We start from the raw sequence: 12642 nt of genomic DNA on the forward strand, positions 1-12642 counted from the left end.
TATCGAAAACTGTCACTCGTATAGTAAAAATGAATAGGACATAAAATGTATATTTTAAAGAGATCTACAACTTTTGTTTGAAACATTTTTCAAAATTTTTAATATTTGTGTCTGAAAATTACATATAATTGGTTGACATTGTTTTTTTAATAACTTTTTAATAAACAACGAGCGCCGGCTAAATCCTTCTGAGGGTTACTCAGGAGGGTGACCTCTATAATATATGTCCAGCCCAAGGTTATTGGAGGTGGGTGTGCTAATCTAAATAATTACCCTTTTCTGTTCATCTCGATCCGTTCTACCTTCTCACGAGCTCTGGTACAAATGTTATAACTCACCCTGTATATATAGAAGAGGAACATATATATTAAAAAAAAGAGAGAAAAATATCATACTTACATCATACAATATTAGTTATAGCATACTTATAAATTTGATGTAATATTTTCTTTGTCTACATCACTTTCTTCAATGTCCCTTAATTTGTTAAAAAGTGAAAGTACTTTGTATTTGGTTGCAGTCTTCCGTGATTTTGTACCGGAGACTGGATGAATATTTAAAAAATACTTTTGTATAAATTCCAAACTGCAGGCACATTGTGTAGGATATTCCATGTTGAGGATATAGTACATAGACATCAACATTTCCAGAGCTTCGTAAAAACAATACGTTCTTTCAATCTGAATTGCTTCTATGAATAAATAAAACATCCGATGTTCCGTATCATCTGTAACACACAACCTAGTATACACAACAAATATGATAATTAAAATAATTTTGAATCGAAAATTATAAAATAATATATTACCTATGATTATAATGCATGATGCAGCAATAGGTGCTTCAATTTCTTTCAAGGTTGTCCCTTCCTTTAAAATAAGTTACAATTATAAAATCGTATAAGACAAAGATAATAACATATATTTAAATGAGACTTACAGGATATATTTTAAATAATACATGGAAGTCCTCTTTAAAATGTTTCATAATAATTTGGATTAATTTGAGCTCTGTTATCTCAGTTGAATCAGTAATTTCTTTATACTTTTTAAAACGTCCATAGTTAAGTATTTTTCCTGTTTTCTTTAACATTTGGTCTTTCAGTGTACTTATAGAGTGTCCCATTAATTTGTGGTAATGTCAGAATGTATACATTTTCTTTAAAAGTATTGGCCATGAAGTTTTAATATCTTGAATTGAAGGCGGCTTATGGACGTTATTAAGAAATTGAAGGGTGAATTAATCGACACCACTGGCAACAGGAAAACTTCCTTTATTCGCACAACGTTTCGGCCATGGGTTTTGGCCCTTATCAAGTTCAATCAATTCAAACGGCGCATAGCATGTGGTTAAATGCCATCGGGCACCACTGTATAAACAAAAAGACGTAGGGTAACGGTTTTATACGAAGGTTGTCTTACAAGTTTGATTCTCATTGGACTTACAATTAAAATACTAAATAAATAATTACAAATTAACACGTGCGGATGAATAAATTAACTAAATAAATAAGGAACTGATAAAAGAATAAACAGGCTATTTCGTTACGTACATTTAAATTAGTAAAGCGCGGAGCTTGTCTCACTCTGAGCAGTTGTCATCCTAGCGCTGTGGAAATATGACTAAAATTAAGTAGGTCATCGCTATGTCAGGGAACCTATAGTTCAGCGCGTTTCAAAATAATATAATAAATATAACGCTCCGATTAAAAATAAATAGGTAAACATATAAATCGCGTCCTAGGTGATGTCAATGATTTTTTCGTATACCCCTGGCAAACTTTCGGTATCCCTTTGGTAATTGATCGTAGAGCTGTGTCTTTTTATAAAGAACAGTTCAGCAACCTCTCTTTTTCTTTTTCTCTCTTTATGAAGTATTTGGGGGTAGGACCACTGAAATTCGTGCCCAAGTGTGGTGCGGTGTTTGCTGACCACTGAGTGGTCATTGTCATGTTTCTTTATGTCGCTGAGGTGTTCTTTAATTCGGGTATCAAGGTGTCGCTTAGTTTGTCCTATATAGCACGCATCACAATCAACGCAATTGATTTTGTAGATCAATTCAGTTTGTTTCTTGTTGGGTAGTCTGTCTTTCCCTTTTTTTATTATATTATTAAGTTTTTTGGGGACAGTGAAGATTATCTGAATGCTACATTTCTTAAATGTGCGACTAATATTATCACTTAAGTGTTTTATGTAAGGTATGGTGACAACTTGTCTGGGGTCAAACGGAGTTTCTTTAGTTTGATTGTCCTTTTGGTTTCTTAATTGTTTCAGTCTGCACTTTATATGTTTGTCTATGACATGCGTTGGGAAGCAATTATTAGTCAATATTTCTTTTACAAGTTTTAAATTTGCGTCATGGAAACTGTCGTCAGAGAGTAAGACCGCTCGGTCAGTCAGGTTATTAATAATGTTAGTCTTATATTTGTGTGGGTGGTTTGAGAAATAGTTAATGTATCTTCCCGAGAAGGTAGCTTTACGGAACCAATTTGTCACTAAAGTGTTGTTGCGTCTAATTACAGAAACGTCCAGAAAATTTATTTTGCAGTCTTTCTCTATTTCGTGTGTAAATTTAAGTCGTGGATGATAACTGTTAAAAACTTTTAGTATGTCGTCTATCTTGTTATTAGGTATTATTGTGAACACATCATCCACGTATCTGTAATATGTGTTAACTTCAAACTCCAGTTGTTCCAAACAAAATGTCTCCAAGTCGTCCATTACTAATTGTAAGTCAGCCAAGATTGGCGACAACGGGGATCCCATAGGGCTACCGAAAATCTGTTCATAGAACTGTCCATTAAAGCTAAAACTAGTTGATGATAATATAAGTTCAATAGCGTATAAAAATTGTTGTAAGTTAAAAAAGGTTTTTTGAGAAATCTCTTGCCATCTTTTTTCAATTGCTTTAATAACCAGCTCCTTCGGGATATTATTAAAGAGGGCAGTGACATCCAAGGAGAGGAGGATCTCTTCTCGTTCGATCCTTCTATTTTGAATCAGCTTTGTGAATGCCCAACTGTCCTTAATGTGAGATCTCGGTTTAATAACTGACGTTTCTAAAATCTCATGTAAGAATCTGGCCATTTTATATATCGGGCTTCCCAACGAGGATACTATGATTCTCAACGGTAAGCCCGTTTTATGGACCTTTGGTAGAAAAGATGGCAAGAGATTTCTCAAAAAACCTTTTTTATCTTACAACAATTTTTATACGCTATTGAACTTATATTATCATCAACTAGTTTTAGCTTTAATGGACAGTTCTATGAACAGATTTTCGGTAGCCCTATGATTATTAGCGTTATATTTATTATATTATTTTGAAACGCGCTGAACTATAGGTTCCCTGACATAGCGACGACCTACTTAATTTTAGTCATATTTCCACAGCGCTAGGATGACAACTGCTCAGAGTGAGACAAGCTCCGCGCTTTACTAATTTAAATGTACGTAACGAAATAGCCTGTTTATTCTTTTATCAGTTCCTTATTTATTTAGTTAATTTATTCATCCGCACGTGTTAATTTGTAATTATTTATTTAGTATTTTAATTGTAAGTCCAATGAGAATCAAACTTGTAAGACAACCTTCGTATAAAACCGTTACCCTACGTCTTTTTGTTTATACAGTGGTGCCCGATGGCATTTAACCACATGCTATGCGCCGTTTGAATTGATTGCACTTGATAAGGGCCAAAACCCATGGCCGAAACGTTGTGCGAATAAAGAAAGTTTTCCTGTTGCCAGTGGTGTCGATTAATTCACCCTTCAATTTAATATTTGCTGGCGGATCAATATCATAGTTTTTAGTTATTAAGAAATAATCTTTGTGCAGGATACGTTACTTCAAGGTATGAATAAATTTTCTTTTCAGTGTTAGGATCATTTTCTAGAGCATCTTGAAGGATTACTTGCCGTAGAAATTCAGTTTTGTCTTCTATTGTATCTTCTGTTTCTGATTCAACATAATTATCAGGTTGCCAATTGCTGCATCCAGCTTTGGCAGATAAAACTTTTCGTTGTTTCTTCAATGGTATATTTAAACTTCGACTTAAAGATCTTTTCATGTGTGGTCTGTTAAGATAGCAATTTCTATCACGAAGTTTTAAAAATAATGTATGGCTTCCATCTCCGAAACATTTACCATCTTCATGCATATCCTTGAATGTTTGAGAATATTTTTCAACGACCTTATTAGCTATTATTTTGAAAGCTTTGGATGGAATAAATTCTTGCAGATTCCTTATTTCAGATACTATACGATTAACAACAGCATGTATTACATAATTGCTGTGATTTCCTGCTTCTAATTCTTTAAGCACTGAAGATTCCACATTGTCCCGAGGTATGCGAAAATTTGTCCAAATTTCATCATTATCTGGTTGTATTTTAATATGCAATGCAGTTGTTGGCGATGAAATATGTCGTGTACTTGATGAGGATGAGAAAGTAGACATGGAATCACTTAAAGTATCGCAAGCCGCCATAGTATGTTGTAAGTAGACGTTATCTGGGATCATTGTTCTGCCCAAGACTTCGGTCCACTACAACCTTTAGAAGGACATGGATTTCAGAATAAGAGGCTAGACGATCGTTGACTTTCAAATATGTCGAGACGTTTACATTTATTACAAGATACACGATCCCGCTACAGAACTTTGTTTGTCCGCTCGCTCGGGTTGTCTTAACGCGCGAGACTCGTCTGGAAGAACACGAATTCTTTTAAGAGTATAACTCACAAACTCGTCATATAATTTAATTTAGGAAAAATGTTAGAAGATTCGAATATATAAAGAATATTAAAAGAAAAATCTCATCATTTAGCTACGCGGTTCCGGAACACCTACGGACTAAATGGTCAATAGATTTACAACAATATAATCGCTCGCAATCTCTAATCTACGGACTAATCTCGTTTTTAATATAATAAGATTAACATTCACGCGTGTTCGTAACCAAGGATTATTCAGTGAATGGAGGGAGTCCAAGTGTACTCATCTATTGGCTTCTTCGCTTCTCCCTCGGTGGCTCTTTCTCCTGCTCCCAACGGCCGCTGTCGTGCATTATATTTCTCGCTTCTTCGGAGTCATATAAGATTATAACCCGGATCTTTTCCAGTCCCTCGTCGGGTACGTCTTCGCACAGAGCAAGCGCGTGTCCCCTACTCCTGGAGGATACCTTGTGTCCGAATCTCAGGAAAGTAGATCCTACTCGGCCGGCCGTGAGAACGAAAGAGAGCGATCCGCTGGATCGCTTCTTCGATCTTGCCACGTGGATCATCGGGACCTGCGCACTCGCGGTCCTCCCCGCCTTCCTTACTATCGGAAGAGGGGATTTGGTATCCATATCTCACAATTCTCCCCCTTTTATGTTGTACATCGTATGGAGAACATAAAATCGTTTAGTCGTCCTTCCTTGTCTTATTCAGTTCTTTGCACACTTTTGATCCCACGGATCCAGACACTCTCACCTTCCCTTTTACGAACATTACAATTAGTCATTCGCACAGGTTGTGTTAGTCCTGTTTTACGCTTTTCTATACTTATCCCTCACCTATTTTGACATTATGATACGAATATTATCAGTCATTAGTACATTCTACTCGGACATTTTCCTATTACCTTTACATGCATTTTGGTGGAACGCTCAAGGAGCACCTGAATCGACGTCTTTTTTGTGGACCCTTCCATGGTCTGGTTTTTCTTTACTAGCTGTTGGTTCTGATAATACTTCCGGAGATTGAGACGATTGTATACCCCGATTCGGATTTGATCATTCGCGTGGTCTACTAGAGAAAAGGCATTTTCACCCACGATTCTTCGTATTTTATAGGGGCCCTCATATAGGTGGAAGAATTTTCCGATAACCTTTTCGATGGCGCTAGATAATCTCTTAACACGCACTAATACGAGGTCTCCCACTTCTAATATTACTCTTGATACACGCTTTTGATTTTTCTTTCGGAATTTAAAGTTCTTTGTCAAATTTTGTCGAGCTTTTTCTATCATAATTTCCCTTGGTACTTTCTCATCATTTGGAAAAGTTACCAGTTTCCTTATTTGGTCGTCTACCGGTTTTCCCCATTGTAATTCATATGGAGTCATCCCCGTGCTTCTATGCGCCGTTGAATTTAATAGTGCTTCTACCTGCGCTACATACATCCCCCACTTACAATTAGTGTGCTTATCGGCACATAATGTCCTAAACAATCGACCGATTTCCCTCATGACGCGCTCCGTCGGATTCGACTGCGGGTGCCGAATTGAGCTATAAAGTATCTTAATTCCTTTGGTTTCTAGGCTACTCTTCCATTTCGTAGACGTAAACTGAGTACCATGGTCTGACAATATTTTTTGCGGTTTCCCAAATTTCGGTATGAATGTGTCTATAATTCTATTTAGGCTGATTTGCGTTGTCGCTTTTTTTATTGGATATAGCGACACGTACTTAGTGAATGCATCCACCATAACTAGCAAATATTGAACCCCTCCGCGGCTCGTAGGCAGAGGGCCGTAAAAATCGATATAGTTATTAGTTCGTTCGGTTTTTCTGCCCTCACAAAATTGTACTCCCCTTCCATCGCAACGGTTATATATTTGACACGCTGACATAAATCGCAACACTTCACGAATTTTTTTACCTGTGCTGCCATGCCCCTCCAGTAATAAAATTGCTTCAAATATGCTACCGTCTTATAGACTCCCGGGTGTCCTAACCTATCATGAATTGCCTCGATTAACCCCCGCTGCATACTACTGGGTATAATGATCTTCCACGCCTTTCCTCCCTTTTCTCGGTGAAACATTATCTCTTCGTATTCCTGAAATCCGCTCCCTATCCCTACTTTCTCTGATGCTTCTTTATATCGTTGGATTCTCGTATCAGACGACTGCCACTTCCCTATCTCGCGGAGATTTTTGGCAAAACTGGCGTCGTACTTAAACAGATCACGTATGAATACCAACGTTTCCCTTTAGTTTATCGGGGAAAATCCCTGTTGCATTGATGAAATCATAACTTTGGTAGGGTCCCCTTCTACAAATCGGCCCTCGGGATTTCTGCTGAAAAAATCCGCGACTTGATTATCGGTACCGCGACAATAAGAGATTGAGAATGTGTATTGCTGTAATAGCAACATCCATCTCATCATCCGGGCACTCGCGAAATATGCAGATTGCAGGAACGTCAGACATTTATGATCCGTTATTACTTTGAAGGGTTTTCCTATCAAATACGTCCGGCATTTTTCAATAGAATATATGATAGCTAGCAATTCTTTTTCGGTCGTGGTATATTTCTTTTCCGCGCGTGTCAAACATCGGCTTACTATTTGTATGACATTATGCTCCCCTTTGTGATTCTTCCGATATAGTATGCCGGCGATTCCGTGCTCACTCGCGTCGGTCTGTAGCCGGAAAGGTTCCGAAGGAATTACGTGTTTTAGGATTACGTAGGCGTTTAAATCCCGCTTTATTACCTCAAATGCTGCCGTATGTTTATGAGTCCACTCCCATTGTGCATTTTTTTCTAATAAATTTCTAAGTATGTTCACTGAATGGCTATGCCTTGCATTAAATTGCCTATAATAATTACACATCCCTAAGATTCTTTGTAACTGTTTTATGTTTTTGGGTTCTTCGAAGTTAGTTATGGCTTCTAATTTAGTTTGTTGAGGAGAAATGCCCTCTGCCGAAATATTGTATCCCAAGAAGGACACGCTTTTTCCAAACAGAATACATTTAGACAGTTTTAGGGTGAAATTGTACTCGATCAAACGCTCGAATATTCGTTGTAGGATCTCGAGGTGTTTTTCAAATGTTTCGGTGCCGATTAGGATGTCATCGATATAACACGAGATGTACCGGTTGAACTGCTCTCCTAACGCGTAACTCAATGCCCTCATGAATCCACTGCCCGCTGTTTTTAACCCGAAAGGAATTCGACAGAAATGATAGGTCTTACCCTCGAATAAGAAGGCCGTAAAGAGTCGCGAATTTGCCTTTAATGCGATCTGCCAATATCCCTGCGTTAAATCTAATTTCGAGAACCATTTCGCTCCATGATATTTTTGTAACAACTCGTTTATTAACGGTGGTGCCTCTATGACCGTTTTCTATGACCTCATTCAAATATCGCGCATCTAGACAAATTCTTATTTCCCCATTATCTTTCTTTATCAACCGCAAGGGATTACAATAAGGGCTAACACTTCGTTCTATTATCCCGCTTTCTAACATTTGGTTTATTGTTTCCCGAGCGGATTCACGCAACGCATACGGGATTGGATAATTATGGTGGATTCGCTGTTTTTTTTTGTAAGGACTATCTCGTGTTGATATCCTTTCGCATATCCGGGTTTATCCGAGAACAATCTGTCATATTTCTCTAAAAGCTTCTGGCGGCTATTCAATTGCGATTGACTTAACATCGTAACTTCTTTTTTCCGGCAATACACTCATTATCCAATCGGTTTATTATCTTTTGCTTTTTCCGTGCAGTTCTCGTGGTTGTTTTCTATTTCATCATTATTACCGCGGAGCGTTATTTCCTTATCCCCGGCGATCCCGCGTTCTTTCCTCGCGTCCTCCCTTTCCTCGATTTCTACGTTTTTTCCGACATTTTCTCTAATCTCAATTTTTTCATTTCCGCCTTCCTCTTTTAAATCTTGAATTTCTACCACATATACCTGCGTCGCGTTCTGTTTTCCTACCTTCTCTATGGCCTTGGAGTTGCCTCGCTCGAATATCACGAACTTTTCGTTTACTTCCTTTCCTAATATTATTATCTTGCCTTGAGAATAATCTATTACGACCTTATTTTGTATTAACCAATCATGCCCTACTATCATCTCCGAGGCCAATTCGGGGACAACCAAGAAAATATTTTCCATTTCCAGCTCCTCTATCTGTATCGGAATAAACGCCTGCTGCCTTATAGCCGTGGATTTCTTACCAATCGCTGTCGAAATAATTAAATTTATAACCGGCAATTCTCTAAGTTTGCTCACCGCTTTCATTTTCTTGTAAAAATTTTCGGAAATTGCGGAAATGTGACTCCCGGAATCCACCAAAATTTTAACTTTTTCTACTCCCGCCACGGTCGCCCAGATATGCGGACACTCGGTTACCCTATCTACTTTTCCCGTTAGTTGTGAGTCCTTCTCGCCCATTATCTCTTCGGTCAATTCTTCCACGAGATTCTCATTCCGGTACGACGTTGGACCCGGTCTCATCGCACCGATTCTTAGTTTAAATGCTCGTCCGTTTCATTAACTCCCATGCTTTGCACTCGCGGCTGTCCGTTCGATTTCCGCGCGGTGCTACTTCCACCCGACAACGCTATAGCCGCCGTCCCTGTTCGCTCTTCTGTTCCCCCGCAAGGAACCGCATTCGTATTATTTCTCCCCCTGATACCTATATTCCTCGACCCAGAGTACGAAGAGTCATTGTTACGCCATGTATCGTCCTGACGGTCATGATAATTTTCTCGATATCGGTGGTTATCTCGTCTATCTACATTTCCGTACCCGTATCCATAATTCTGGCCGTAATTCCGCGAGGTAAATCGATCACGATCATTCCGCCCCCAGTATCTGCTTCGATCGTCGTATCTTGCCCCCCTATCATTCGTATCTATTTGTCGGATTCTTGGATTATTATATCGTTGATCTTGTCTTTCGCGCTCTCTCTCCCCCCATAATCCGTCAAGGCTAGCCAAAGTCTGTGTGATTAAATTATTTTTATTTTGGTCCACGGTGGCCAACGCTTCCCTCACCCACAACGGATATTGTTGCATGATTTGGTAATTCACTTCGTATTCCGGTAGTGTAAGCATGAAATATTGAGCTTCTTTTTTTTGACTGTAGAAATACATTTGCAATGACCCGAGACTTTCGTTAAATTTCCTATTTGCCCACGCGTTTTTAAACTGTACCCTGGCCGGTACCGAGTAGAATTCCTCCAGGAAGTCTGTCTTGTTAAAAGTTTCGAATTCTCCATGCAACTCCAACCATATACTCGCTCGACCCTCTAACGCCTGTTCTATTATTAACATCTTCCTATCTTCGGTAACGTGCTTGGCTTTAAAAAATTTTTCCACCCGCTCTAAGAATTCTACTGGATTCGAGGAAATTTCGTCTCTAAAGGTAGGCAATTTTATTTCAATATTATTTCCGTTAAGATTCGCTATAATCGTCTCAAACCCCGCAACACTACACATCTGACCTTCATTGTTGATACAGTTTTCCCTATCTCGTTCGATCCGTGACCTTTCGTCGGATCGGTATTTTTCGAGCTCCGCACGAGTTCGTTCCAGCTCCTCCCGTACTCGATTCAGGTCCTCCCCGTCGCCTTCCATTTCGCTCAGATTTATATCGTCCTGTAAATCCCTTGGCGCCAACGGCATCTGGTCGGCTCTATGCTTTGATTCTGTGAATTTATAATTTCTGTATTTTTGCTTAGGTTTTCTACCCGTTCGTGTCACATATACGTTATCATTCACTCCTGCCATACATTAGCCTCCCATTCCTACACCATCCTTCTCATTTAATTTCAGGTTCACGAAACTATGCTTCGTGCCCCACGTTGGGCGCCAATTTGTAAGTAGACGTTATCTGGGATCAATGTTCTGCCCAAGACTTCGGTCCACTACAACCTTTAGAAGGACATGGATTTCAGAATAAGAGGCTAGCCGATCGTTGACTTTCAAATATGTCGAGACGTTTACATTTATTACAAGATACACAATCCCGCTACAGAACTTTGTTTGTCCGCTCGCTCGGGTTGTCTTAACGCGCGAGACTCGTCTGGAAGAACACGAATTCTTTTAAGAGTATAACTCACAAACTCGTCATATAATTTAATTTAGGAAAAATGTTAGAAGATTCGAATATATAAAGAATATTAAAAGAAAAATCTCATCATTTAGCTACGCGGTTCCGGAACACCTACGGACTAAATGGTCAATAGATTTACAACAATATAATCGCTCGCAATCTCTAATCTACGGACTAATCTCGTTTTTAATATAATAAGATTAACATTCACGCGTGTTCGTAACCAAGGATTATTCAGTGAATGGAGGGAGTCCAAGTGTACTCATCTATTGGCTTCTTCGCTTCTTCCTCGGTGGCTCTTTCTCCTGCTCCCAACGGCCGCTGTCGTGCATTATATTTCTCGCTTCTTCGGAGTCATATAAGATTATAACCCGGATCTTTTCCAGTCCCTCGTCGGGTACGTCTTCGCACAGAGCAAGCGCGTGTCCCCTACTTCTGGAGGATACCATGTGTCCGAATCTCAGGAAAGTAGATCCTACTCGGCCGGCCGTGAGAACGAAAGAGAGCGATCCGCTGGATCGTTTCTTCGATCTTGCCACGTGGATCATCGGGACCTGTGCACTTGCGGTCCTCCCCGCCTTCCTTACTATCGGGAGAGGGGATTTGGTATCCACATCTCACAATGTATAAATTCCGTTTCATTTTGAGATGGCCAAACTTCTTCTGCTTGCAATAACATAAAAATTTCGCCAGAACAAAACTTTAAAACATCATTATCGTCGACAATTGTACCATCCTTCTCCATGACAAGAATAGAACCATTAATACCAAGCTTGTTATTACTTTTGGTAATAAGTTCAGATAACATGTTGTCAGATTGATTGATTACTAATGAGATTTCTTGTTTTCTACTGGCCGACCAAACTTTAAACAAATAAGACATCTGCAACATAAAAACATATACAGGGTGTTTACCGGGAATCGCATGGTTTTAAAAAAGCCACAATTTTTTAAATTTTGAACCAAAATGTATTTTTTTTAAACAATGTGTTCTACCAACTCGGAATTTTAAGACAATCTTACAAAAAATTAAGTAGCAAAAATAACATCGCGTAGATGGTGCCCTTCCGATTGAACACATGTTTCCAGACGTTCCCTGAAGTTACGCATTGAATCTTGTAACATTTCTCGTGGAATGGCTTGGATTTCTCTTCGGATGGCTTCCTTCAACTCTGGTAATGTGCGTGGTTTTTGCATCCACCTCAAAATTGTGTTACGATCCGGAATCGGCCCACGCGGCGGAACATTGAAGTGCCGGCGAAAGCCTCGTTGGGTTTGGGTCACGGACTCACCGTTAGCGTAAAACCGTCTCATAACAAAAGTGCGGTGCTCAAGGTCCCACATTTTGAGTGTAACTGAAACTTCCAACTCCCCTCTACACAATAGGACCTTCCCAACCGCCATCCCCCCACTACTTGCCGTGTACTACCCAATACAAAAACATGCGGTTCCCGGTAAACACCCTGTACATATGTTATGTATAATACTAAAAATATATTATGTTTAATACTATAGAAACGACACTAAATGATATTACTTACAAAATCTCACACTGAGAGAAAAATCCGGGCCTAATCTAATCGGAAAATCCGATGAAAGAGTAACAAACGGATATTTCCGATAAACGTGATTGGAAAAAAAACCGTTGAAGACTAATCGGAAATATCCGTTTGTTACTCTTTTATCGGATTTTTCGATTAGAAATATCGGTAATTATGCATAAAAGCGACTTCCTCTCCGATTTGTTTTATTTTTAAATATGTTGTTGGGGATGTCTTCCCGAGTCATTTCATATATACACTACTCA

General features: G+C 39.0%; 2 protein-coding genes across 2 annotated transcripts; both read right to left on the minus strand.

Annotated features, from left to right (window-relative positions):
* Positions 1 to 1739: 1739 nt before the first annotated feature.
* LOC105557017 lies at positions 1740 to 3086 on the minus strand. The gene has a single exon (XM_012004140.1). The coding sequence runs from the start codon at positions 3084 to 3086 to the stop codon at positions 1740 to 1742; it is 1347 nt and encodes a 448-aa protein (XP_011859530.1).
* Positions 3087 to 11428: 8342 nt separating this feature from the next.
* Positions 11429 to 12599, minus strand: LOC105557015. The gene has a single exon (XM_012004137.1). It carries the CDS (start codon positions 12237 to 12239, stop codon positions 11865 to 11867), a length of 375 nt encoding a protein of 124 aa, XP_011859527.1. The 5' UTR covers positions 12240 to 12599; the 3' UTR covers positions 11429 to 11864.
* Positions 12600 to 12642: the final 43 nt, after the last annotated feature.

Source organism: Vollenhovia emeryi, unplaced genomic scaffold, assembly GCF_000949405.1.
Source record: "Vollenhovia emeryi isolate VEMERY1.0 unplaced genomic scaffold, V.emery_V1.0 DF939652.1, whole genome shotgun sequence".
NCBI classification, from domain to species: Eukaryota; Metazoa; Arthropoda; class Insecta; order Hymenoptera; family Formicidae; genus Vollenhovia; species Vollenhovia emeryi.